At 43.2% G+C, this 24575-nt stretch overlaps 2 protein-coding genes across 6 annotated transcripts; one reads left to right on the forward strand and one right to left on the reverse strand.

Moving 5' to 3' along the window:
* Positions 1–1016: 1016 nt before the first annotated feature.
* Positions 1017–9744, reverse strand: sybu (syntabulin (syntaxin-interacting)). 5 transcript variants are annotated; one of them, XM_028425592.1, is made up of 8 exons: positions 9617–9744; positions 6494–6539; positions 6210–6396; positions 5654–5854; positions 4685–4784; positions 4443–4595; positions 3059–3214; positions 1017–2812 (listed from the first exon to the last, which is right to left on the reverse strand). In XM_028425592.1, exons 2-8 carry the CDS (start codon positions 6515–6517, stop codon positions 1651–1653), a joined length of 1983 nt encoding a protein of 660 aa, XP_028281393.1. In that variant the 5' UTR covers positions 6518–6539; positions 9617–9744; the 3' UTR covers positions 1017–1650. The 5 variants fall into 5 exon arrangements, with proteins under 5 accessions (XP_028281393.1, XP_028281394.1, XP_028281395.1 ...); XM_028425593.1 differs by having other exon boundaries at positions 9628–9730; XM_028425594.1 differs by lacking the exon at positions 9617–9744 and having other exon boundaries at positions 5654–5800; positions 6494–6624.
* Positions 9745–11682: 1938 nt separating this feature from the next.
* On the forward strand, positions 11683–18101 carry gdf6a (growth differentiation factor 6a). The gene is made up of 2 exons (XM_028425822.1): positions 11683–12195; positions 16149–18101. Exons 1-2 carry the CDS (start codon positions 11835–11837, stop codon positions 17129–17131), a joined length of 1344 nt encoding a protein of 447 aa, XP_028281623.1. The 5' UTR covers positions 11683–11834; the 3' UTR covers positions 17132–18101.
* The last annotated feature ends 6474 nt before the right edge of the window (positions 18102–24575 follow it).

Raw genomic sequence — 24575 nt, forward strand, 5'->3', positions numbered from 1 at the left:
TTCCAGTTTTGAGGAACATGGATAAGCAACACTTAATTCAGTTTTGTATTCAGCAGCTATATTGAGCATGCTAAAAGACTAAACTTGGACATTTAATCATTGAATTAACATTATCACTACCTCAAACAAGCAGTGTGCCTATTGTGTAATATAGGCTCCAATCCAACAACAGCACAGTCCTATAGCCAGGATGAACAGAGTGCTGACATCATTTGTTTGACCTCCACGGCAATGATGTCACCTCCTTTGCCTGGGGACCCTGCCTGTTTGCCAGAACCTCAGAGAGACTGACCCACTTTCAAATATGGAAACTGCACGTCATCCATCTTCAGAAAGGGAACAAGCCACGTGGCAGAAGAATCTGTTGAATCTTTACCAGACTGGTGTGAGCTCAGACTGTTTGACCATCATCACCAAGTCATTCACTGTATCATACACAGACTGGTTTGGGGCTTACAGCAGCTGACATCATTATACTATAATAATGACTCATTATTCTGGTGCCTTATGAACCCAGAGGTCACGATTATGCAACTGAAAGAGAGATCAGCATATGGCAGGGTGGAAATGAAGTCGTCATAGCAAAGAGGGAGAGCGTTAGTTCATGTAATCAGCTTTTTGTTTAATTTGTGTTGAATAAGGGTCGATGTTATGTAAGGGCCGAAAGACTTCATCTGAGTTTTGTGGGTAGACTTAAAGCTGCACTGGCGCTGACCTAGTTTTTACGGGTGTGAGGGCACAGACTACATTTTACATCTTGCGCAAGATCCTAGTAAAGTGGATCTAATGCACTCCACATCATCAGCTGTACAACCCAGGGGACGTACGAGAGAGCTTTTACGTAACACAAGCTGTCAAGAGAACAAGTTGGTTGGTTGGTTGCACTTGGTTCAGACTGGATACAGTACATTTCTTTTTATTTGTATTATAGCAGCTTTTGGTTGCATGTTGGAACAGGCCTCACATTCAAATCAAATTTTCCAAGCTAATCAGTAACGTCCAAACACACACACGGCTAGAATTATCATGCTTTAATAATAAAGATACAAGGATGTGTAAACCAGCGGTATTGCACATTGCTCAGGCACATTAACAAGTGTCAGATGAAGCATCAATGTATTTCTATGAACAATACACAGGCTGTACCAAGTAAAGCTACTCCCAGAAAAAGGAAAAAAATCCATATACACTTCACAAAACAGTGAACTCACATTAAAGCTTTGGCTGAAGGTTTAAAGTTTTTGAACAGTTAACAATTAACCCCTTTAAACAAAATCCAACATTCAGTCTTTCACCTCCTGAAATACTCACTCAAACAAATAACTTTTTGTTTTTATTATTTTTAAATAATAAACTGGGGACACCACAGGACAATGTTAACACATAACCATCTACCCAGATGATCTGCTTACACATGTTTAAATAGTAAATAAATATATAAATAAACCCCGTCATAAATAATCCCTTTCTTGTCACCACTTCGTTTCAACTCATGGTAACTGTACAGTGCAAAGTAACAGTGTCCGAACAAAAATAACTGCATTTGATATCATCGAGTGTCAAACGAAAACAGCTCACATAAATACTCTGAAAAGATGCTTAAGTGCTTTTTAGTTCAAGGTTGGGTGTTCGCATGCGTGTCAGAAGCTATTACGCATCAGGCCTGTGAGCAACATGACGAAGTGAGTGCAGTCCCATGATGCAACAGCCCCTGATTAGAGCAGCAATGTTGTACACCGGAGAGCTTCCGTCCACACCGTGTCGTGAGTAAAGCCAGGCCACCGTGGGCAAGACTGGAGCCGCTACTGCAACCAGATCAACCAGGAAGCTGTTGCTCCAGTAACGCTTGCCAACCACATCCAGTCTCGGTGACAAACAAGGTTCCTCCTCCCCAACGCCAAAGTCCAACTCCTCCATAAACCTTCGGCTCTCTGTCTCTGCGCGCTCTGAGCAACATGTGCCAGAATCAGAGGTGTCTGGGCTCTCTGGAATCATGCTGGTTTGGGGAGGAGTTGAGTCAGGCAGTGTGGAAATGGAGGGTGAGGAGGTGGGTAGATTTTGGAAACCCAGAAGACTACTTGGGGATGATAGTGCTGTGTCCCCAGCTGCAATCCCATGGAACTTTAGCAGCTGAAGGAGCAGGGCCTGCAAGTCTGGAGACGTGGGCGTTATGTCGGTCTGGATTCCTTTGTCTTCTGTGCTCTGCAGGTACGGTGAGCCTGAGGAAGCTGTAGGTGGGGGGGAACCAGTAGACTGATCAATTACTTGTTCCTCTGACAGAGAAGACACACCAGGCTCTGACTCTGCCCCGACCCTCAGCTTGCCGCTAGCATCCTGACTGAAATCCACTGCAGTGGACATAAAGACCTGCTCCAATATGTCCGCTCTGTTGGCCATCTCATCATTTACTAGGAGCCCACTGTCTGCCATTGCCTCTGCCCCTTGGTACCCCAACTCTATCCCACCCTCTTCCTCCCCCACCATCTTCTTCCCACCACTGTCAGGGCTGTCGCAGATAAAGTCCAAGGTGTTGTCATCTTGGAGACTGGCACCACTCTGGGCGAGTTCCATGCTTTGCAGCAGGGACTCAAGCTTCCTGTTCTGGATGTTAATGTCAATGAAGTATTTCTGAATTCCCTTATCTTTCTCCATCAGGCTGCTCTTCATGGTTTCCACCACCTGACGCAGCTGTTTGATCTCTTTGCGAGCTTCTTTGAGAGACAGCTGAGCCTCCACCCGGTGGCACTCCTCTTCAATCCAGTCTTCCCTCATTCTGCCAAGCTGACCTTTAAGCTCCTCAATCTCTGTCTCTCTAATTAACGAGAAGGAAAAAGTCCAGAGTTCATAAAAAGACAGAAAAGTTCATGCTGCCGCTGCTGCCTTGGTTTATTCATAGTGTTCTTTTATCTTATGTAATAAATGGTTCCAGTGGGTTTACACATCACAGCCTGTTAACGGATGAGCGGAGCTGCTACATGTAGACATTACATCACATTCTCCCTTGATGCAGTTGCTCATCATCCTAATCTCAATTGAAAGTTAGAAATGTGCTGCTCACCTGTCACGAACTATGTTCTCAGACTCCAGCAGTTTAGTCTTCAGGTGTCTGATGGCCACTTCTTTCTGCTGCAGAGGGGTCAGGTACTGCTCAGGATTTGGGGGCCTGATGCCGTGGTTGTCTCCACAGGAGTGGTAGCGCCCCAAATTTGCTCTTCTATTTAGGCAAAAACAAAATGCTAATGAAAGTCTACATTTACTCCTCCAGAGTTGTCCACTGTCCAGCATTCCTCAACTGGACATGTCTGCTGTTGGAAATGACAGCAGACATTTAAAAGGATGGTCTGCTCTGCAGAAGATAATTAGCCTGGCTGAGAGAGTGCTGTCACGGCACATGCTCCCTGAAGCCTGGAATTACTGTCTGACACAGGATTACTGGCATGCAGACTAAAAACCCTAAAACACTTGTTTATCTGAACAAAAGCAGAGTTAGCAAGAAAAGAAATCACCTTACTACAAAAAAAGCTTAATCTACAGCTAATTGCATTAGCATTTAAATGCCCTCTGCTTGTCCTATGATCAGTGTTTTTATCGTGCTCAAAGAGAACTGATAAAAAGATTCTTGTAGAGGATGAGTGGGTGGATTTGGGCAATATGCAAAACAGCATGCAAGTCCTTCTCTTCCACTGGCACAATATCCTAGCAACCTGGGATACTTGAAGCTTTGATGTGAACACACTGCATCCCTGCCAGAAATAGAAACAGCCCAGGAGAAGGCAGCATGTGAGAGGAAAAGATGTCACATGACATTTAGACAGGCAGTGGAAAGCTGACAGTGACAAAAAAAAGGAGGATTATAATGCATTTATGGAGGCTGTAAACATGAGATATGCAGGGAAGATTCTGCAACTGCATAAAAACTCAAAGGGCTGTTTGTCATTCAAACTGCCAAGAGAGGATTTCAGGTCAAATCTTATAGGCTGCCAAACAAAGCCAAAGCAAACCTTTCAAATAATATGCACCCTGGAGCACTATGTCAGACATACATGGTGGTCCCAAACAATTCTGAGCTTTAGGCTGCTTGTGTGAAATATTTATGACCCTGTTCACTCCTCCAAACCAAGGTGCATTTACTCTAATTTAGTTACAAGTTGGCAACCGTCAGCAGGGTCACAGTCTGGATCCGATATTCAGACATTTGCTTTATTAAATCCTCATTAATCCAGGCTACAGCCAAATCATGACCGATATAATCCCAGCCAGCTGCAAGAGAGGAAATGATAAAATAGCCTTGAGCTTAATCCAGCCACCCACTCACACTCTGTCACACTTTGCTGGAGCTACAGACCAAAAACTCAGTCTCCAAAATCCACTTGCATCTCCCTTAAACTTCAATCCTTGTTGTCAGTGTTATTAACAATGCATGGCAGGAAGTATGTTTGTACCTTGAGGTGGGGCTGGAGTTGCAGCTGCTGCTGTTAGTTGAGGAAGCAGCTCTGGGTGGAGTCCTATAAGGAGCATAGAGCTCTGCATCACGGTTGGCTGATTGGATCCCGGCTGGTTTGAAAACCGGGAGCGATCGGATGTGAGTGCCGCGACTTAAAAAGAAATAATTGAAAGGTTACTTACATAAAAGTAGACTCAGCAAAGCATAATAAATAAATAAATAAATAATGCATATACATACCTGCGTGAAGAAGCTTTCTTTCCAGCTGAACTAGATGCGAGGCTCTCTCTGGTCTTCAGGCTGCCTGTGCTGCTGGAGGAGCTGAAGTCTGCTTCACTGCCTGCAGGGACAAACATCAACATATTTACAGCTTCAAGAAGCAATTTGCAGCCTTTGTAAGACAAAATGCACCCACAAAAAAAGAACGTATAAAATAATCTGCTCAAATGTTCTAATACCAACATGGATGCGCTCAACACTTGAAAGACATTGTTAAAAGTCAGAGAAAAACATGTTACTGCAGCGTGATGTTGAAAATGATGAGACCTTATTTAAAAAATCATACCTGAGTAGCATCTTTTTCCATCAAACAAAACCATATTACTGTGTCTAGTGATGACCGTGACAACTGAAACATCTAAAACGTGATCCTTCACCACTTGGTGAGTCTAGTGAGTGTCTGTGCACATTCAGTCAGTGTAGTAACCTCCTGCTAATCAGCCTAATTGGCTAAGCTCCCAAACCATTCCCTCAGCCAATCAGCTTTCTTACTCTCTCTGACTCACAATCAAGCAGCTTTTTTTTTCCTCTGAGGAGAGGAAAATCAATTTCATGATAGACTGTGCACAGTTTCTGGTACATGTTAATGCAGCACATTTGCAAAAATGATAGATCAGTCCAGTGACCTCTCTGCTTTTCGGAAAGCAGCTGTGGCCCTGCCAGTATTTGTTCATTCCTGTGAATCTGTTAGCTACTGACATGTGACAAATACACTGTTATTGTACTTTGGTCTTTGGGGAACTACTGGCATGCACAAGCATATGTACAACATGCTGGAGAAGTCTGTGTAAGAAGAACCAACAAAACATAACAAAATAAAAACAGTGAATCTAGACAAATATAGTGCTGGCCTGATTTCACATGTTACTGATCACCGTTATCTGAAGAAAACACAAGTCATTGTTATATTTTTATTCGTTTTATTTTTACCTCTAGCTTTCATGGCCGACCTCAGCTCTCTCTTGTGCCTCGGTGCGCTCCGTGCTTCGCCGCTCCACTCCGCCATCACCCTCACCCTCTTCACTTTGGTCTTGCGCTCTGGGAGTACTGGCGATCCATGGGCACTCTGCTCTGAGCCTGACGGGGTTTTGGAGGGGGACACAGACTGACTAGTGGGGCAGCCGGTGTCATCTATTGTAGACAGGCACACAGATAGTAATAGCCAAGAACAGGCAGCGCAGGGCAGGCAGGGAACACAAGCAGTCAATCAAAGCTCAAGGTTCAGCCCCGGCTGTTTTCTGTGAGATAGCACGTCAGCTTTCCTAATCGCCCGTCACTTATATAGTCAGTTCTGAAGTGGTTCTTTTTCAGACACAGACAATTTTGTGCTGTTTGCTTCTTGTCCTCTTTGTATATAAATGCATACTTAGGTGCCCAATATAAAATCCTTGCTGAGACATAATTTAGAGAAACATTTCATCAGAATAAAACATGTCATCATGTAGTATAAACCCAGGTTTCCTTAGGCTGGTGCTGAACATCTTACCAGAGCAGAAACTGTTGGTGCTGATGGTCCTCTTGGAGTGATCCGAGCTGATGTCACACTCCTTGCCCTCCTCCTCTGAAAAAGGGGAATCAGACATGGGTGATCCTTTGTCCTTTGGCCGGAAAGGATGAAGGACCAATCGAGGGATGCGGCTGCGTGGGCTTCCTTTCTCTGGTGATTTCTTTTCCTGTTCACAGCAAGCAAGAGACAGGGGGGTACCACATATTACCTCAGCCCCTTCATATAAACATTTACAAACTATTCTGAGTGATGATAAGACTCACCTCGTATTCTTGGAATGGTCCCATTGTGCTTCACACTGCGTTCTCCCTTAATGAATGAGAAAGCAGACTGAAATCAGGTGAGTCATTCGGCAGCATTTTGACGTGGCACTCAGACCCTTAATGAACAAGGGCCCTCTGTCTGAACACTGTTACGCCATCAAATCCCACCCACACACACACACACACATTCTGCCTGGTACAGATGGCACAAGAAGCCTGAAGCCAGCTATGACCAACACACACTGCATTTATGACCTTATGAAACAAATTCAAATGCTAAAAATAGTTTGCAAGGGAGCTTGTTATATTAGGATTTTAAGTGCGTGTTTGAATATACACCAGCAGCTTGATCATAGTGGTACTTTAGGATAAATGCTTACATACTGACATGCTATCATGCTGCCTGTGGCAGATCTATCTAGCTGGTATTGGTGGATGAAGACAAACAGAAATAGATTGAATGTGGTTTTTAACCATTTCAGCAAAAAAAACAAAAACCCATAATCTTTTCATGTTTGGAGTTCATCCCGATTATGTTGATCAGATATAAAGTAATACAATAGATGAGACTAACTGTCCTTATCAGCCCTCTGTGCCAAAACTGCAGGGCTGCCGGCCAAAAGCTACAAAGTACTTCAATCAGTCAGGTATAATGGAAGATGAAGCTATATTATATCATCTTATGCAATAGGTTGAGGTACAATCCAAAGAAACACTGAACTTTCCACTCTGGACATGTACATTTACACAAGAAGAAGCATTGTTTATTGATGCTTTCGAGCTAAATAATGCAAATCTTCTCTCACGCTTGAATACACTTTATACAATCACTTCACTTCCTCTTGCCTGTTGATTTCCTCTCAGCGCTGGCGTGTAAGGGGGTCTGTTGCGTAAGTTCAGACATGTTTTTTTCACTAGGAATGATGTAATTGACCCCAGGGCCTGTGTGCTTCTGTCGCATCAATGATTCTGTCTTCCTTCCCTACATCAGAATGCTTCTTTTCTAAAGTTGAGCTGGATGGTTATCAGTCTTCATTGTCTGACCTCCATAAACGCTTCTTAATTAATAACAACGTGATATCACTCCTTGATGGCCTAATATAATGACCTAATATCTCTTTATGAGCAGACCATAATTGTGCAAAATCCTCCTTTTCAAACCACCAAGGCCCAAAGAACAATGCAAAAATAGACCAGAGAGTCATGGGAACCAAACTCCCCCTGCTTTTTTTTTTCAGCTTCAGTATTTGCATTCTGGGTGGCTAGCACCACCTTGCTTATACACTTTGATTTTTGTTTTCAGACATCCACAATCTCTGTAGCAATGCACAGCAGCCTGGCACAGCAGCAGATTATAGACACCAAGCAGGGCAGAGCAACCACAAATGTGCCCTAGCAACAGTCATAGCAACCAAGGGGAAAAAGCTGCACCAAGGACTCGAGCTGGATGGAACCAATTATGTATAAATCTGCACAGAGTGTAGACTTCTGTCGCTCATCTTAAGATACTGTCTCTCTCTGAGAAAAATATCTACAGTGTGCTGAGGCGATGTGTGGGTGTGACCATTCAGGTTTTCAGTGTTTTTGACAGTGTGAATGAGCATTCTGTCTGTTAGCCAGCATAATGTATGAAACCTATGACCTACCTATGGAGTCAAAGTACAATAGTGTTGTTAGTATTAAAAGAGTCATCATCATCTGTATTGTATTTGTAGTGTCGGACTTATACCTGAAACCCAGTGGGGTGTTTGGACACAGCTTCTTTGTCATTCATGCTCTGCTCCTGAACCTCCACTACTGTTATTGGATCTTTGTTGTGTTTTCACTTGCACCCACCCTGAACTTGTGCCTGTGTGGCAGGATCAGGCATTTGGTTCCCTACTTGACTCCAGACAAAGTTGATTGGCTACCTGCTGTGAAAAGCTAAGCATTTATCTTAAGTTGCCAACACAGGATTTCCAGCTCCTTTAAGCAGCAATCAGCCAAACTGTCTGCAGCAACATGCACAAGCACTCCATAAACATATCCAAACATCATCTTTGAGATCTAGTGAGTAGATCTATAAAAACAGACCTGGTAAACAAGCCTTTAAGCCTCCATTTAAGCTATTTCTGATCATCCAGATGGTCTGCTTTTAAAACAGCATGGAGTGGGCGTCAATAATAATTCCTTTAATCCATCCCAGAGTATGTGCTTCATCGTGCACAGACCTCCATTTTGACCTCAGCACATTTGTTCTGATCATTAATCAGGTGCTAAGTCTTATCATTTCAGTGATGGCTCATGCTGATGACCTTATTATCTGCCAATCAGGAAACAGTTATAATCTGAAAAATTAAAAAGATGCTCCTTTCTTCCCATGGCAAGATTTATAAGAATGCATCATCACAGCATGATGTCATTACAGAGAAGTGTTTCACTTCAAGCATGAGACATTCTGCAATGGAAGGTTTCATTACACAGTGTTCCAGTACAGAACACACAGTATGTTTGTACAATAGAACACAAATCTGTCCTTGAGAGAGGATATTTTTATATTTTCTGTATTTCAGTAACCATTTGGTTTCCCATTTGCATTTTATTATAAACATACAAACAAAAAGAAAACAAAAGGCTAAACTGCAAAAAGCCCTGCCATGTGTTTCTCCACATCTCATTTCAAAGCCATTTTTATTGCATATATTTAAAGTCTTTAAGTGATGATATCCCCAGATAACGACAGCAGCTGCTGTCACGCTGCAGCTAAACAGATTCATTTCCATTTGTATCATGTTGGGATTTGTTTTGTTTCATCTGGCGCCCCCACAGTTTTTTGGGGAATGTTTTCCTGAGGCTCAGAGATACCTCCAGAAATAAAGACATGCGTATTCAGCCACGACGTACAGTGATATGAACATCATACTCCAAACCTGTAGCTACACAGATAAGGCTACACACACGATGTTTAATATCTATGCGCAGTCTGAGATAATAATTCGTACGAAACAGACTCGCCTCAGAACTTGTAAACATCTCCTCCCCAGCCCATCTGCTCCCATCTCTGGAATAGTTCCATTTATGTTTCTGGACTAAAATCATTCCTCAGAAAAAAAATATTAAAACATACACACACAAAACACCTGCCTGGGTCTTACTGGATGCTGATTTTCCTCAGAAGGATGCGCGTCAGTTGGTGAAGCACAAAGGGTCGTTCCTGTGCTGGTGGTGCCAGCCTCTCCGCTCCGCTCTGCTGTGAGGATGTCGGGTGGAGGAGAGCTGAGAACACACTGACTGACTCATTCGATTGGACGAGAAGCGAGACCTGACGGTGCAAGCATAATGTGGCTGCCATCCCAAGTGTGTTACATAACGCGTGGGGCGTTACTTAACCATTGAAGCCCCTCTATCACATAGAACGAGTGCGTGACGAACAATATATGGATACTGACACTGGCTCAGTGATGCTGTGACGTAGGAAGAAATGTATGGTAAATTCCCTTAAAATATCACATTATTTAAGTCGATACTCTTTATAACCATGTCAATCAAATGGCATATGATGATATGTAGGCCGGGCCTGTATAGGTAACACACAGAGAAGGTGTATGTACACACGTGAAGACACAGTGCGCTGCCTGCGCTCTGAGTGACTCTCCATGGTGCTGAAACCAGGGCTGATACAAACCCAGTGGCTGCGCTTTAACGCCGTTAATCTCAATAACACTCACAGATTATCTATAAAAAAACATTAACACAGGTTGTTTACTCCATCACCAAGCCACTGACTGGCAGCACTGTATCAACCAAACAGACAGTATTATAATCCATAAGAGAGAGATTGTGTCTAACATCTCTGTAATATCATCTGATTGTTTCATCTCGTCTCATTTTTTTTATCTGGATTTTTATCTTTTTTTAATAAATTCCTTAGACTAAAATCTGGAGAAACATTGACCACTGAGCGAAATAAAAGCAGTAGAGTATAAGAAGACGTTTGCATTACTGAGGCCCTCTTCTGGAGAAACGAGGCATTGCTAAAATCTTTTTTTTTTTACTCTACTTCATTTTAAGGCAGGTGCACGTTATCTTTGCATAATATTATTGTTTTACATAATGTATGTCACAGCAGGGATGGTGCATGTAAATACTAAACCTAATAACCATGGTTGAATTCCCTATTTCAGTTTCAGTGTTCTGTAATTGTGCATGTTTGCTCAATATTGGGATGTGTTTAATACAGAGTCATGTATCCACATTAAAACGATAATATCAATAAAATATATAATATATGGCACACATAAAATTGTTTTTTTCTTCTTGATGGTAACATAAGCTGTAACCTCTCCACATCCTGTTTACTATATTCTTAAACCAGTTTTACCCGGACGTGAGTGCAACATTTGTCTGTACACAACAGACTCTTACAGCTTTCCTTGTAATAAATAATAACGGCCACTAGAGGTCACTAGAGTCTTTCAATTCGTCACTGATGCAGGAGCTTGAATCCACAGCCTGGCAACAGGTTTTGAGTTTACTGTGTTCACAACCTAAAGTTTAAACCCCAAAGATTATTTAATGACGTGTCTGTTGCTGAGGAGCTGCATGTGCCTTTATGTCAATATATTCAAATCATTATGCATCCTCTGCAGCTGTTCCACCTATTTGCCCTTATTTAATGTAGTTTTATTCATGTCTGCACACCTAAATAATAACCACTCTGACGTGAGAAGATTGTTTATTTATCTTATCTAATCTGACGTGATTGTCCTCGGATGCTTTCAGGCTGTCAAAGTCTGTGATAAGAGCTGTCGTTCTGTTGGTGGTGTGTCTTGAGCCTGTGTGGACTCACACAAAAATTCAATCAACAGAATCAGGGACATCACTAAGCAGAGGAGGAGAAAAAAAACACAATATGTTTTAATTGAAGTTTGATTCTCTTAAGGGCATAATTAGTTTTTCGTTGTCTGGACAAATAAATGTATCCACTCAAATATTGTATCTATGCGCTGCTAATCAAAGAACAACCAAAACTTTTCAACATTGATTTCTTCCTCTGTATCCTCTGGCAGTGTGTGAGCTATAGTGCGCGTCTGTTTGAAGGTCTGTGACATGAAATTGTTTGGGAAGCCCTGCACCGAGCCAGCATGTGGGCGTGTTTCTCTCGGTCCAACAGTCTCCGCTCTTGTGTGGAGTTCAGAGCGAAAAACGCACTTCTTCTGGTGTGACCAGAGAGCGCAAAGTAGCAGCTCTCTGACCCTGACGCACACACCATCTCCGGCGGCCCCCTGAATCCAACTTCACAGAGCAGGGGGGGAAGAAAAAAAAAGACTTTTCTGAACATCTCCCGGTGATTCTTCCAGCCATGGACGCATCTCGAGTCGTTACGATATATCTGGGCCTCCTCCTTCTTTTCATTGGGAATATACCGTGTTTCCAGTCTGCTGCTATCATCTCTCCCTCTGCACCGAAGAGGAACAGGGGAGCCAGGATCCCTCATCAGGACGGACAAAGGTCATCCAAATTCCTAAAAGACATCTTCGCGTCCTCGCATCCTATCGTGGGACATCACAAAGAAGACCTAAAGGACGCCATTGTTCCGCATGAATACATGCTCTCTATATACAGGACATACTCGGCTGCAGAGAAGCTCGGACTAAACGCGAGCTTTTTCCGCTCTTCTAAATCTGCCAACACCATAACAAGTTTTGTGGACAGAGGAACAGGTTGGTTTCAATCCGCTGCCAGCTCCATCAGCTCAGTTTTGCATATCTCAGTGGCACAGTTTCACATCTGACTGATCTAATATACTCCTCCTAGAACTTGTTAAAATGTTGCCAAAAACAACAGAGATACTTAAAAAATAACAAACGAGGTTGCAGTGGCTGCTTTTACGCACGCTTTAACCAATGCAAAGAAAGAGAGCAGGCACACTTTTACGCACGCTAAATCACCCAAAATAATAACTAATAAGTGTTCCACAAAGAAAAGTGCATGTTTATCTCCTGTTTCTGAGCGCACTGTGAGGTTTTGTGGATGTGTTTTCCCTTACAGTCGCTGAAACATGTAACTTTTTCCGTGTATTAGGTTATATTACACTTAAATTAACCTCTGGGCAACACGACAGTAAAACACTAATTGAGGCGCACTCTAAATGAAGGCTGTAAATCACTGTCACTGCAGGCTGTAGCAAAAACTAGTCTGCGCCCAAACCTCCACGTGAAGACAGAGGAAACTTTTTTTTCAGCTTAAAGCACATGGTGCTTGTTTCATTTTCATTTTTTTGACGCATCTATAAAAACATTGAAATAATCGTTTAAAATGTTAAAACCCCCCCTCATACGCGGTTCATATTAAAAATGTTCAGTCTGCTGCCATTGTGGTGCCCAGTTTTGGTCAACTTGTGCTGACAATGGGAGAGCTAGGGGGGCTCAGGGGCAGAGTGGGTCGGTGTGAGAAGCAGGTGTTTGGGTCAGTTAACATGTGTAACCAAGTGATTTGAGAGGCCTGCGAGAACAAACACAATCTGATAAACACAAACACATCCAAAACACACAAGGGGACATAACCCGAGTTAATCTTTGAGGGAGAAATAAAAGCTATCTTTGTTTGCGTTCCCTCCTGTCTGAAAACACTCGGAGCCTCGGCTCTTTGGGCGCAGACTGAGTCCATCCTGATGAGTTATTTAGTCCAGTTAAAGCATATCAATGTGAACAGAATGAGGCACTGCTGCAATAATTTAAATGAAAATCAACTTTTTATGACTCTTTATCACAGAACACTTATTAACACTAGTGATCAAGATTTCAATATTCGAGACACAGACCTTTGTAATAATTTAAATGTGAGAGTTTTTCTCCATACAATTGATCCTTTTAACAGTGAAGTTGGTCCGTGTGGCAGCTTCTTGCAGTGTGAGCTGATTTGATAGGAAAAACGCCTCACTCTCTCTCTCCTGTGATTTTGATGTGATGTGTCACTGGCTCTGACCCCGAGCTGGACCCTCTGAGAGATGCTTGGCATCGAACGGCTGACTGGAATATTTGAACTCGGTGATCTAATTGAGTGTTCATGTCATAACATATCAAACACTGTCTATTCTTCCATAATGACCCAGCTCGGCCACGATGGGCACATCACCAAAAAAACGACGAGGGAGGAAAAAAAATAGAAAAAAAAGAAGCAGTACTTCCTCCGCTGTAAAGTGCTTCGTATTTTTTTTTAACTGCGGAACCTCCCTTTGCGACCGCCACTTTAATTACGGAAAATTATTTTTCTTCCCGTTCTTTCAGCTCAAGTGGCTCTCTTGGTTACTTCTGGGATTCCTCCCAGCATCCCCCCCCCCAAGTGTTGCATTGCATTAACCTGCGGAATGAACCTCAGCTGGGACTTTTCGTTATTTAAATCAGGAAAGATATAGCATATAGCCAAGGAGGGGGAGGCCTTTTGACGCGTAAAGTAACTTTCCTTTCTGCGTCTTTTACGCATTGTTTATATTTTACAGACACTGCACCCAGAAGATCAACGACTCCTTTTGCTTTCACATTTTTTTTGTAGGTAAATGAATTTTTGCTTATAAAACCAGGCGGGTGTTTCCTGGAGGTCAAAAAATGGCAAGATCAGAAAAGAATAACCCGAATCTGAAAATTACTTTTGGCACTTGGGGTAACTCATTAAAGCGCAGATGGTGCGGCCCGGTCTCTCTCTCTCTCTCCCTCTCTCTCTCTCTCTCTCTCTAAAAAACAGAGACATAGATGACAAAAACATGTTTTGCATTTGTGCAAATACAGCCAACAAGGTCAAACTAAAGTGCACAGGATGCCGGTTTTAAGCAAGCAATAAAATCCACCGCACTCTGCCCCAATTATCCACCGTCCAAACATCTTGGGGGAGAGAGAGAGAGAGAGAAAAAAGACTTTTGCCTACATAATAATCAAATTAAGAAAACTTTGTACGTTTTTAACTGTCAACACAAATAAGTCTCAATAATTCTAACAGTGCGTTCAGTCAGTCACTCCGTGCAGGCGCCTTTTAAAGGGGAATGTTGTCGTTGGCAGGATGAGATGAAATATAAGAGGGGAAGTGCTTTAATGAGGAAGATGGGAATTGAGAACTGTTAATTATTTGCTGAACTTGTATTCGATTTGTTTGAGGTCTTATAAAAAAAACTTAATGCAAACCAGACGTGCAAAGTCACTGAAAGGAGCACAAGGTTTCAATCTACTTTTACTGTTTGACTCGGCAGGGTTCACAGAGGGAAATTGACAACCACATTCAAATATCTCCAAGGAATGACTTGTATAAAAGATATCACAGGAGTGTTTACATGTGGTCAGCCACTTTAATTAAAAATAAAACACGCATCTTGTTTTTATTTAGTTAAAAAAACACCACAAATCATAAATGCTGATTCAGTTTGACGTACAAAATGGATTATTTAAACTGATGGAAAATGTTTAATACATACGAATACATGGAATTATTCCAATTAATTGTTTTTAAATATATTTATTAACACATAGGCTGTTATCTTTTCAGTCGCTCATTTTAGGAAATGTTTCTAATGAAAACCTCCAGAAATAAGAATTATTTCACCTTCAGTGGAAAAAAGGTGGGAGAAAAATCATTTTTTTCATAAAAATTCACAATAAAAACATAAAATATACAAAACAGCCTGTTCCTGCGGCGTTCTAAGGAAATCCACATTATCTCCCATCCACAATGAATTTCTTAAAGTGCTGGACATTTAATATGTGCTAACGCCTTTCCATGCATTGTCTCTGGGTTCGCCTTGAAAAGATATTTGCAGGCCTCCTGGGTCTCCAGCAGGGAATAATGCATTAATTGTGTATTGTTCGGTTGAGTGTATGTCGCCTTTGGTCCGTTGTGTCTGGCAGCACTCAGGGCCCTTCACATCACTAGGCCCCTTGTTTTTTTTTTTCTTTTTGAGTTACAACTCTGCAAGAGTTCTCAAAAAAAAAAGAAAAAGAAAAGAAAATGAAGCTCGTTTTTGATGTTGACTGCTGCTTAGATTTAAGAGTTTTTGTAGCTGCAAAGAAGGAAGAGTTTACTTCTGCTCTGCCAAAGAAGTGGAAATTAATAATCAATCTGTCAGCGCGGAAAAAAAAATGAGAGCGTATAGCTATTTTTATGAAAAGCACCCTGGCTTTGATTAAAAGTGATCAAAAATATCGCCAGATTGTTCTGGACTGACCTTTTGTTAGAAGCACGAGTTTTGTCTGATGGGTGATAAGTGGATAAATAAAAAAAAAAATACAGTTCATGAAATAAACCAGATTCCAGCTTTGGATCAATAACAATGTGCGTTTGTGCACAAAATGAAATTAAGAAAAAAAAAAGTGAGTCAGTAATCTCAACGCCCTCCCCTGACCAGCACAAAAGATGTAAAAGCTCTATTATCAAGTGGGATTAGAAGGGAAGCAGGTGTTTAAGTACATTATAGTCCTGGGTAACAGTGAGTTTGTTTCATTATTCTCCAAACGGAGGGCTTGTCAGCTGCAGTTTGTTTCAGGCAGGTTCAGGGTGGACATTTGAAAAACAAGAAAGAGAGAGAAGGCCTCTGTGGGAGAATGTGAGTCCCCCCTCCCTCCCCTCCCTCTGAACACTGTACACCCTAAGTGAATCTGACTGCAATTATTTTCTTCTTTTATCCTTGCAGACGATCTTTTGCACTCTCCTCTGCGAAGACAAAAGTATCTGTTTGATGTCTCAACCCTTTCAGAAAAAGAGGAGTTGGTCGGGGCGGAATTAAGAATATTTAGGAGAGCGCCCGAGGACATGCAGACTTCCCTGCAGACGACGGGCCTATACGACATCCAGCTCTACCCCTGCCGCTCCAATAGACTGCTGGACTCCAGGTCTCTGGACCCACTCGACTCCACTAAAGCCGGCTGGGAGGTTTTGGACGTGTGGGAAATGTTTAGAGCGCACCAGCATCACTACCATCACCCTCATCCTCACTATCAGCAGGGAAACCAGCTCTGCTTCCAGCTCAGGGTCACTCTGGGCAAATCAGACACCGAGGTTGACCTGAGGCAGTTGGGGCTGGGCAGGAGCGCCCGGTCCCAGCAGGAGAAGGCCATCTTGGTGGCCTACACCCGCTCCAAGAAGAGGGAGAACCTGTTCAACGAGATGAAGGAGAAGATCAAGTCACGGAGGTCGGTCAGTGAAAAGGAGGAGTCAGAAGCGGTGGCGGTGGTGAAGGCGGTGGCGAAGGAGAAGGAGGGGGTGTCACCGCCGAGGGGCGTCAGAGGAGAGGGACCCCGGCGGCGGCGAAGGACCGCCTTGAGCAACCGGCACGGGAAGAGGCACGGGAAGAAATCCAAATCCAGGTGCAGCAAAAAGGCGCTGCATGTGAATTTCAAAGAGCTGGGCTGGGACGACTGGATCATCGCGCCTCTGGATTATGAGGCGTACCACTGCGAAGGGGTGTGCGACTTCCCACTACGGTCGCACCTTGAGCCGACCAATCACGCCATTATACAGACGCTCATGAACTCCATGGACCCCAACAGCACCCCGCCCAGCTGCTGCGTCCCCACCAAACTCAGCCCCATCAGCATCCTCTACATAGACTCGGGCAATAACGTGGTGTACAAACAGTACGAGGACATGGTGGTGGAGCAGTGTGGGTGCAGGTAGCGGCCATTGTTCCTTGTCAAAGACATGAGATTTTAAAGATAAGTCTTTAATGGGTCCCAGGCTGAAGATGTGAAGTCCTCACGGGTCTGAAATGCTTTGACGCTTGACGCGCCTTGTCTTTATTCAAAAGGGATGCACACACAAGGCGATATCTTTTATTTATTCAAACTCAGTACAGTCACGTTCATTTACACTCTCTGCCTTAAAGTGTTAAGCACAACAATCCCCATCCATGCAGCAAGTTATCACTCATCAAAGAGGCTTTTGTTTCCCAGAGAATGAGACGTGCCCGTGTGGCACAGGGAATGGGCGCAGGGTGTGTGTGATCTGACTGAAGGCGAGATGGGAACCCTTTGAGCTGCGAGCGCGCACCTGTTCGTGCCGAGGCCAGAGGACAGAGGACTTTGCCTGTCAGCAGTGCTTTGTTGCAGCTCTGCCGTGTGATGCTGCCAGGCCAGACCAGGCCAGGCCGGACTCTTTTGGGTATGTGCATCCAGGCCGTAATTGCCACCGTCCAGCTGGAGTCATTATACAGGCCAGAGCAAGTGTCTTGTTTTCCAGATAAAAAGAGTAATAAAGGGGGTGAATGTCTAATCTACCAAACACAAACTCACACAGACTGGTCTGAGGAGAGGAGATAAGATGGTGGTAATGCCTTCAAGAGATTTTTTTTTTGCCTTACTGGAGACCAGCTGAAAGGCACTGGAAGAGAGGCGTCGTGCGCATTTGCGGACAGAAAGGACACAGACTTGTGCCTAACTGGGGCCCTGTTGTATAAAGAGAGAGAGAGAGAGAGAGAGAGAGAGAGAGAGAGCACACATTACTGAGGCGAACTTTTTTTTTTACTCAGTCTGCATCTTTACGAAATGCACTTCCACAACTGACTGCGCCAAGGACATGTGGTCAGCGAGTTTGTCTTCTCTGATGACGAAAATATAAAAAAAAGACTCGCAAACGAGACGATATTTAAATGCACATTAGCTTTGAATGCACTGCTGTTCATTATTATTTTTTGAGCTGTAAATATTTGTACAGTGGAAAAAAAAGTGCAGCGAATGAAGAAATGAGAAAACTGCATTTCTTTGTAAATATACAAAATGCACTCAAATCGGTAATAATTTCTATTCTATAATTATTTTATTATTTGTGATGTACAGAGTTTCATGATAATCATATATTTCTTACATTGATAAGAGTAATTTAAGGTGTATTCAATATTTTGCAGAGGGTGGAAAAAAAATACCATTATATTAATGTCTACCTCATAATTGCATAGGATCTGACTTTTGAGGTGCATTCAGTTAGAGTGTAAAGAGCTTATTCAATGACATATAAGATCATTTATATACATATATTACTGGATAATATTCCACACCATTACTGTACAAATAAAATTCAAAACAAAGTCCAACAGTCTGGCACTTCTGATACTTGATGGCATCATTTCATTCCTCTTATTTTATGTATTTTATAACCATCATGTGTTCTTCTTCCTCTATAATCTGCTTCATTGAGTCTCTCATATTCCCCAGTAGAATGCATTATGTGCATCTGGACCACATATACCTTTGCCTTTAGGTCAGATCTATCCTTCACTCTTTGTAAACATGTTCTCATCATACATACACACACACACACAAAAATGTGATTATTCAGTGACTGGCTGTCTCAGGACAGCACCACAGAAACCATATCAACATATGGTGACCATCCACACAGAAGGAAATCCTCTGACTTGACTGTCACTGATATGGCAATGAATGTACCAACACCAGCTATTTTCCAATGAATTAGGCCCTGCCTGGGTCAAGTTTACTTAACACTTTAATGTTTCCCAATCTGTGTATTAAGAGGGAAAAAAACAAGGTTTGAAAGAAGGAATCTCTTCCATATAGGCTGTCGACCTTGGCCTGGAAACAATTAGGAAATTGCTTTGAAATGTTATATGTTGTCCAGGCTCTTGTACAGTATCATGTCACTCCCCACATGTTTGCTAGGGGGAAACAGAGGATGCTAAGTGCACTCTTTAGCTGCCGTTGCAAATGACTGACACAGCAACCATTTCCCCAGAGTATAACCAAATGGCCCTCCAGGCTATAAGTCTGGAACACCATTGCTGGGGTGCTATATACTGTGAACCTGCTGCTCACAAGTGCAAAGCCATGAGTGTCTTTTTTTTCCAGTGCAAGAGATGAAGCCTGCTCTTGCTTCATCAACTCTTAAATCTCCAAGCAACCGCGTGTTAACTGCTGGAATAAACCTTTACTTTTTGATTTATATTTATTTGACAAGTTCCCCGGTTTGGTGGGCACTGGCCTGGAGGTGAAGCTGAATGTTAAGGGAACAGTTAAAATGGTGATGAAAGGGAAAGGAATGCTTTGTTTACCCGCTTCAATCCTTCACTCTTAAGTTAAATGTTCCTATAAAGTTTTTCATCACAACTGCCTTATTGTCCCTCCATCCACACTGAGCCAGAGAGAGTAAAAAAGAAAAAAAAAGAAAAGAGAGAGTTGTGTTTATTTGAAACATGGTCCTAATATATTAGTCTAAGCAAACCAAAATTGGCAAAGAGAGGGGGTCCTTTTCATCAGAAATGTGGAGAATGTATAACACAAATAGTCTTGACACCCCACATCTGTGCGTGGAGGCTCTTCTTTAGAGAGCTGCATAGAGTGAAGATCTACTAGGTGTTGCTCCAAATGAAAGGCCCGGGAGCGTCTCCAAGATTTGAGACAACGTCTTGGCTCAAATGTTCCTCGCACTTAAAGGGCTCCGTTATCAGTGATGTCCTCACCAGGGGCAGGAAAGCCACAAATCATGTTGATATTTCAGACAGCGGGGACCTCTAAGAAAGAAGAAATTTGTTAAAAGGGTATTAAGGTGCATTAGAAAATTTACTGTGAGGGCTTAGATCCTGCTTTGATTTGTTGAATGGATACAGTTTAAAAGTGAAAAGGGGAAGAGAATAGAGGAGCTAGCATGCTGCCAAGGCCTGTCTTTTAAACTAGCTACTGATAAAATCCAGCAAGAACATCTTTATTTATTTTTCAGTGACTGCTTCTCTCCTCACTGATTTTTTTCTCTTCCTCTAGAGGGGTCCCTCCTTCTCTGGTTTCCTCTACTTCCCACCATTATGGCTTGCAGATACTGTATTTCCCTCTATAATAAAGCTTGACACCTTTCTCCAGCCAAGCCTGTGCAAGGTGGTGTTTTCTCAGATGTAGTGGAAAAAAGTGGTCTTACATGTCCGCAATAAGTGTGTGTTTGCACGCAACATTATTTAGAGTAGGTGTGTTTCTGGGTGTATTTGTGCGCCTGTTAGTGTGTATGAGTGGACAGAAGGGCAGCAGCGTACACAGATGGGCAGATGAGTGGTGCAGGAGAGCAGCAGATGCCTGAAGTGACCCCTACTGCTGCCATTCATTGAACCACTGGCTTCAACACAAAGGCAGGCCTGGCCCCAAACATTAAATACACTTGCTTCTGCCTTAAAGCCAAGAGGTCATGTTTTTTTTTCTTTCCTGGGGGTCATTTTAGAAAAAAAATGTTTTGTAGAATTTTTTGGAATCACTTGCCAAATTAGAACCAAACTGCACACATTCACAGATGCTGGTTAAGCAGAGGCAGGTAATAAACCTCTGACAGAACAGCCAGAGTGTAACAAAAGACCCGGATGCTCCCCTCTAACGGGGCATCTGCCTGTCTCTTCCTCTGTGACACAACAGAAAGCTCCCTCCTGTCAGGCCATACGGTAACAGGAAGACAGCAGACACCTCTTCTTCACCACAGATAATCTGATAATTTAATTAACTCACTTCCAACTGGGCTTTTGAAACCTGAAGATGAAGCCAGTGTGGTGTATTTCAGTTACTTTCCTTATTTAATTCAAAAGTAATGTATGTTTTTATATACAAGTCTTAGATGCAGCGTTTGAAAATGGCAAAATCTGAAGTTGATAGATCTGCTTTGAATACCTGTCCAGAGAAGACTGTTTTTGTTCTGTTTATTTTCGAAAGGAATGTCTGAGGGTGCCCTTTCACCCCTCCTCATCCATTTACTGCCCCTGGTCTATGTTACAGATGGTGACCCAGGTCCTTCGCCATCCCTGATTAACAAGTACACCTTCAGATTCTCTGTGCATAAAGGAAGATTGTCTCCTTGTATGCTTGTAGTCCATCTTTTTGTTAGGCTGTGAGAGGGTCTCTGTGTGCTTGTGTGAGGCTCTGAATGAGCTCAAGTCAAAAGTAAATTTGCTCAGTTAACTCTGACAATGCTTATGTTAGGGCAGCAGGGCTGGGACATGACCTCACTGCCAATTTACATCCGCAGAGGCTTGTGGAGAGCAGAGGGAGGGTCACTGACCGATGGAGGCCAGACAATAGTCTGAACACTTGGCCCCCTGGAGGACACATTAGGATGAAAATGTAACACTGAAGAAATCAAGGACACAGTTTCTTCTATGATCCATGCTCAATCAGTGTCCATTAACATGTTTAGTCCTCTACATAAGACATACCCTGATCTGGGCTGTAAAATAAAAGGTTTTGGTTCTGCATTGTAAACCGAGACATGTAGGCAAACAAACATGGGTCAGAGGCAATGAGGCAGCAAGACAAGGATCTGACTTTGGAATGGGAGGAGGTTAGGGTGGGGGATGTGGAGGGAGGAGGGCGGCAGGGTGCAGGAGGACTTGATGGACAACTCCACAACTCAGCAGAGGCATGGCTTTCACTTAAAAATGGTGCCTGGCCTATCTCAAAAGGTCAGAGCCCAGAACACTAACACACTACATTAATCATGAGAGGCTGCAGCTTACCTGTCTAGCGTTTCAGTCGTGCTGTACAGTTAACCTCAATTATGCTTGATTACGAGGTGTGGAAGACGCAGGGCCCGAGCTGAGGACGCACAAAAGATCAGGCATCAATAATGCAATTTCAGATTAGGTGTGCCCGTCTGTCCCTGGGCACCAGACGGAGCAGCTTCTCAGGTCAATGAACAGGTAGACACGGACATTTTCGGCCTAATTTCCTCACATAATGGTCCCAAGCATGAACATATGCACGCGCACAGACGTATGCATATGAGACACAAGCACATACAAAAGCATTATGTGGTGTACCAAAAAAGAGAGCTAAAGGCTTCATGCTGTCCCAGCCCCCTTCTTGGTAATTGCCCCATTATGTGTTGGTGGTGGATGGAGCCATTACAGATGTTTTATGACGGGGCCATTTTCATTTTGTCTTCCCAATGAGGGACAGATTTATGGTGTAAGACAGTCTTCCATTCAGGGGGTAAAAAAAAAGAAAAAGAGCCACCAAATTCCCCTAATACACAAACTCGCACATGCACACTGCAACAAAGATGCTTATAAAGTCACTGGCAATGCATTATCTTTTATATGACTGTCATAACTGCGTGCCCTCCCTTCGCCCAGCGTGCTGCAGTGCCCAGGTCCCTGCGCGAGGCTGTTGGCAGGCGCTTAAGAGATGAATTAATGTTTGATGGCTGCGTGGAACAAGGCACACTTCCAGGCCGGTCGTCACTCTCTTCCCCGAGCGCTGGGAGTGTGGGGGTGTTGGGGTGGGTTGGTGTTTTTGGGGAAGACCTCCTCGAAGAGTCCCTGGTCTGCAGGGAAGCAGCAGGCCTCGAGTAAAACCAAGTCTGACACTTTCTCACCAAATGTTATCCTACAAAAAGAAACCATCATAAAGGGCAGAGTAAACAGCAGTTAGCTTTTCAGAATTAATCTCTTTTAGCTTGCTGTGAAGTGTTTGAAGTGCTGAAGACTCTTTGGCTGCGTGGTTTCTTTCCAGAGGCTGTTTTGGTGTGGTTCCCCAGAGTTCCCATTTGGAAATCAAATCTGTAGCTCAGTAGATTTTATGCCAAGAAAAATATTGGTCATAAATTGGTGCCTGAATAGGCAGCCTAATTACAGGGCTGTGGACTGAATATTTACTCTGCAACTCATGGCTGCAATTATTAAGGTTAACAATGGGGACACTAGGGTAGAGATTGCAAAGGTTCAAAGGGCTTGGCTTATTTTATGACTTGCATCAGTGGGGATGGGGAGATGTTCTGAAATCGGAGTAGGTCTGTGTCAGAAACAAAAAGTTGTCAGGTACAAATCTTTTAACAAACACGGTCAGCAGAGAAACACTCATTATTAATCATTTACTTGAGCGGCACAAAGAGAGCCAGCGAGACCAGATAGCCCAGAGGACCCAGGGGTTTGTGCCTGAAACACCGCCTCATCGTGTTACACACAGCGGCCACTGTGATATTTCTGACACCTCGCTCCTCTCAACCCTACCTGCCCATTGGTGATTGATTTTCTCAAAGAGAGAGTCATCTAAGCCTGGACCAGAACAGAACCGCAGCATACGAACTGCAGCTGTTTGCATCAGGAAATTCAACCTGGCTTGAAAACTTGGTGCATGGAAGTGGAGTTGAATGAATGATGTATGACTGACCATGTCTGAGGTTAGTTTCTGTCAATTCTCTCAAATACCGCTCTTTATTCACTACAACATAAATTCTCCCGCTCTGGCATGAGGAATGGAGTGAGGTTTGTTTGACCAGATGTAACTTTATCAGGGACTCTCTCTCCCTCTGCTATTCTTGTGTCTCTCACATCTCTTAGCTCAGGCACAAAAAAGGGAGCTCTCACACAATATTTCTGTTTGCTGTAGTCTGACCTCTTTGTGAACTGCGGTAAAGTGAAAGGCACTTTCAGCCGGGGGGAATCGGATGGCAGTAACCATATGCCTTTCAACTGATACAAAGGTGGGAAAGGGGGAGGCCAGGGTGTGTGTGTGTGTATGTGTGTGTGTCTAGGGGGGAGTTGCATGCTAGGGTGAAAAGGAAAGTGCCGTGCTGCATCTTTTTGTGTTGGTAAAGTGGTGGCGGTTTAGGGTCGGGGGGTTTGGGGGAGGAGAAGGCGGGTGTAGGCTGGATGTGGTGTTGCGATGTCCGGCTGACTGGCTTTTGAGGGGGGAGCCCTCTTATGGATGAGTGCAATGAGTAAACAGCATTCCTTTCTCTCTGTCTGACCCTCTCTGGCTCTGTATTTCTGTCTTTCTCTCTGACACATAAAGTACCCTAAAAAAAGAGAGTTGGGCTCCACTAAGGAAGAGACACGTTTCTGCTACTTGAGATGTCTTGGAGTCAAAGCAGTTTCCTCGATAAATGTCTGATGTCTTTCTTCCTCACATAGGAACCAAAAAGAAAAGCATCTCATGGCATCTTTGTAGACTCTACCGTACTGATTCTGAACTCCAACAGGTGGGCTGTTGTTACCTTTTGGAGCCACTGACATGAGTAAGGGTGTGTGATCATAAAGCGTGTACAAAGACAGACAAAAAAGGGATGTGTCATTGATCCAAAAGAGGAAATAAAACAAACTATTATAAGATTATATAAAATTGTCTTTTAGTTTGGAATGTAT

Source organism: Parambassis ranga, chromosome 16, assembly GCF_900634625.1.
Source record: "Parambassis ranga chromosome 16, fParRan2.1, whole genome shotgun sequence".
In the NCBI taxonomy this organism is placed as follows: domain Eukaryota; kingdom Metazoa; phylum Chordata; class Actinopteri; family Ambassidae; genus Parambassis; species Parambassis ranga.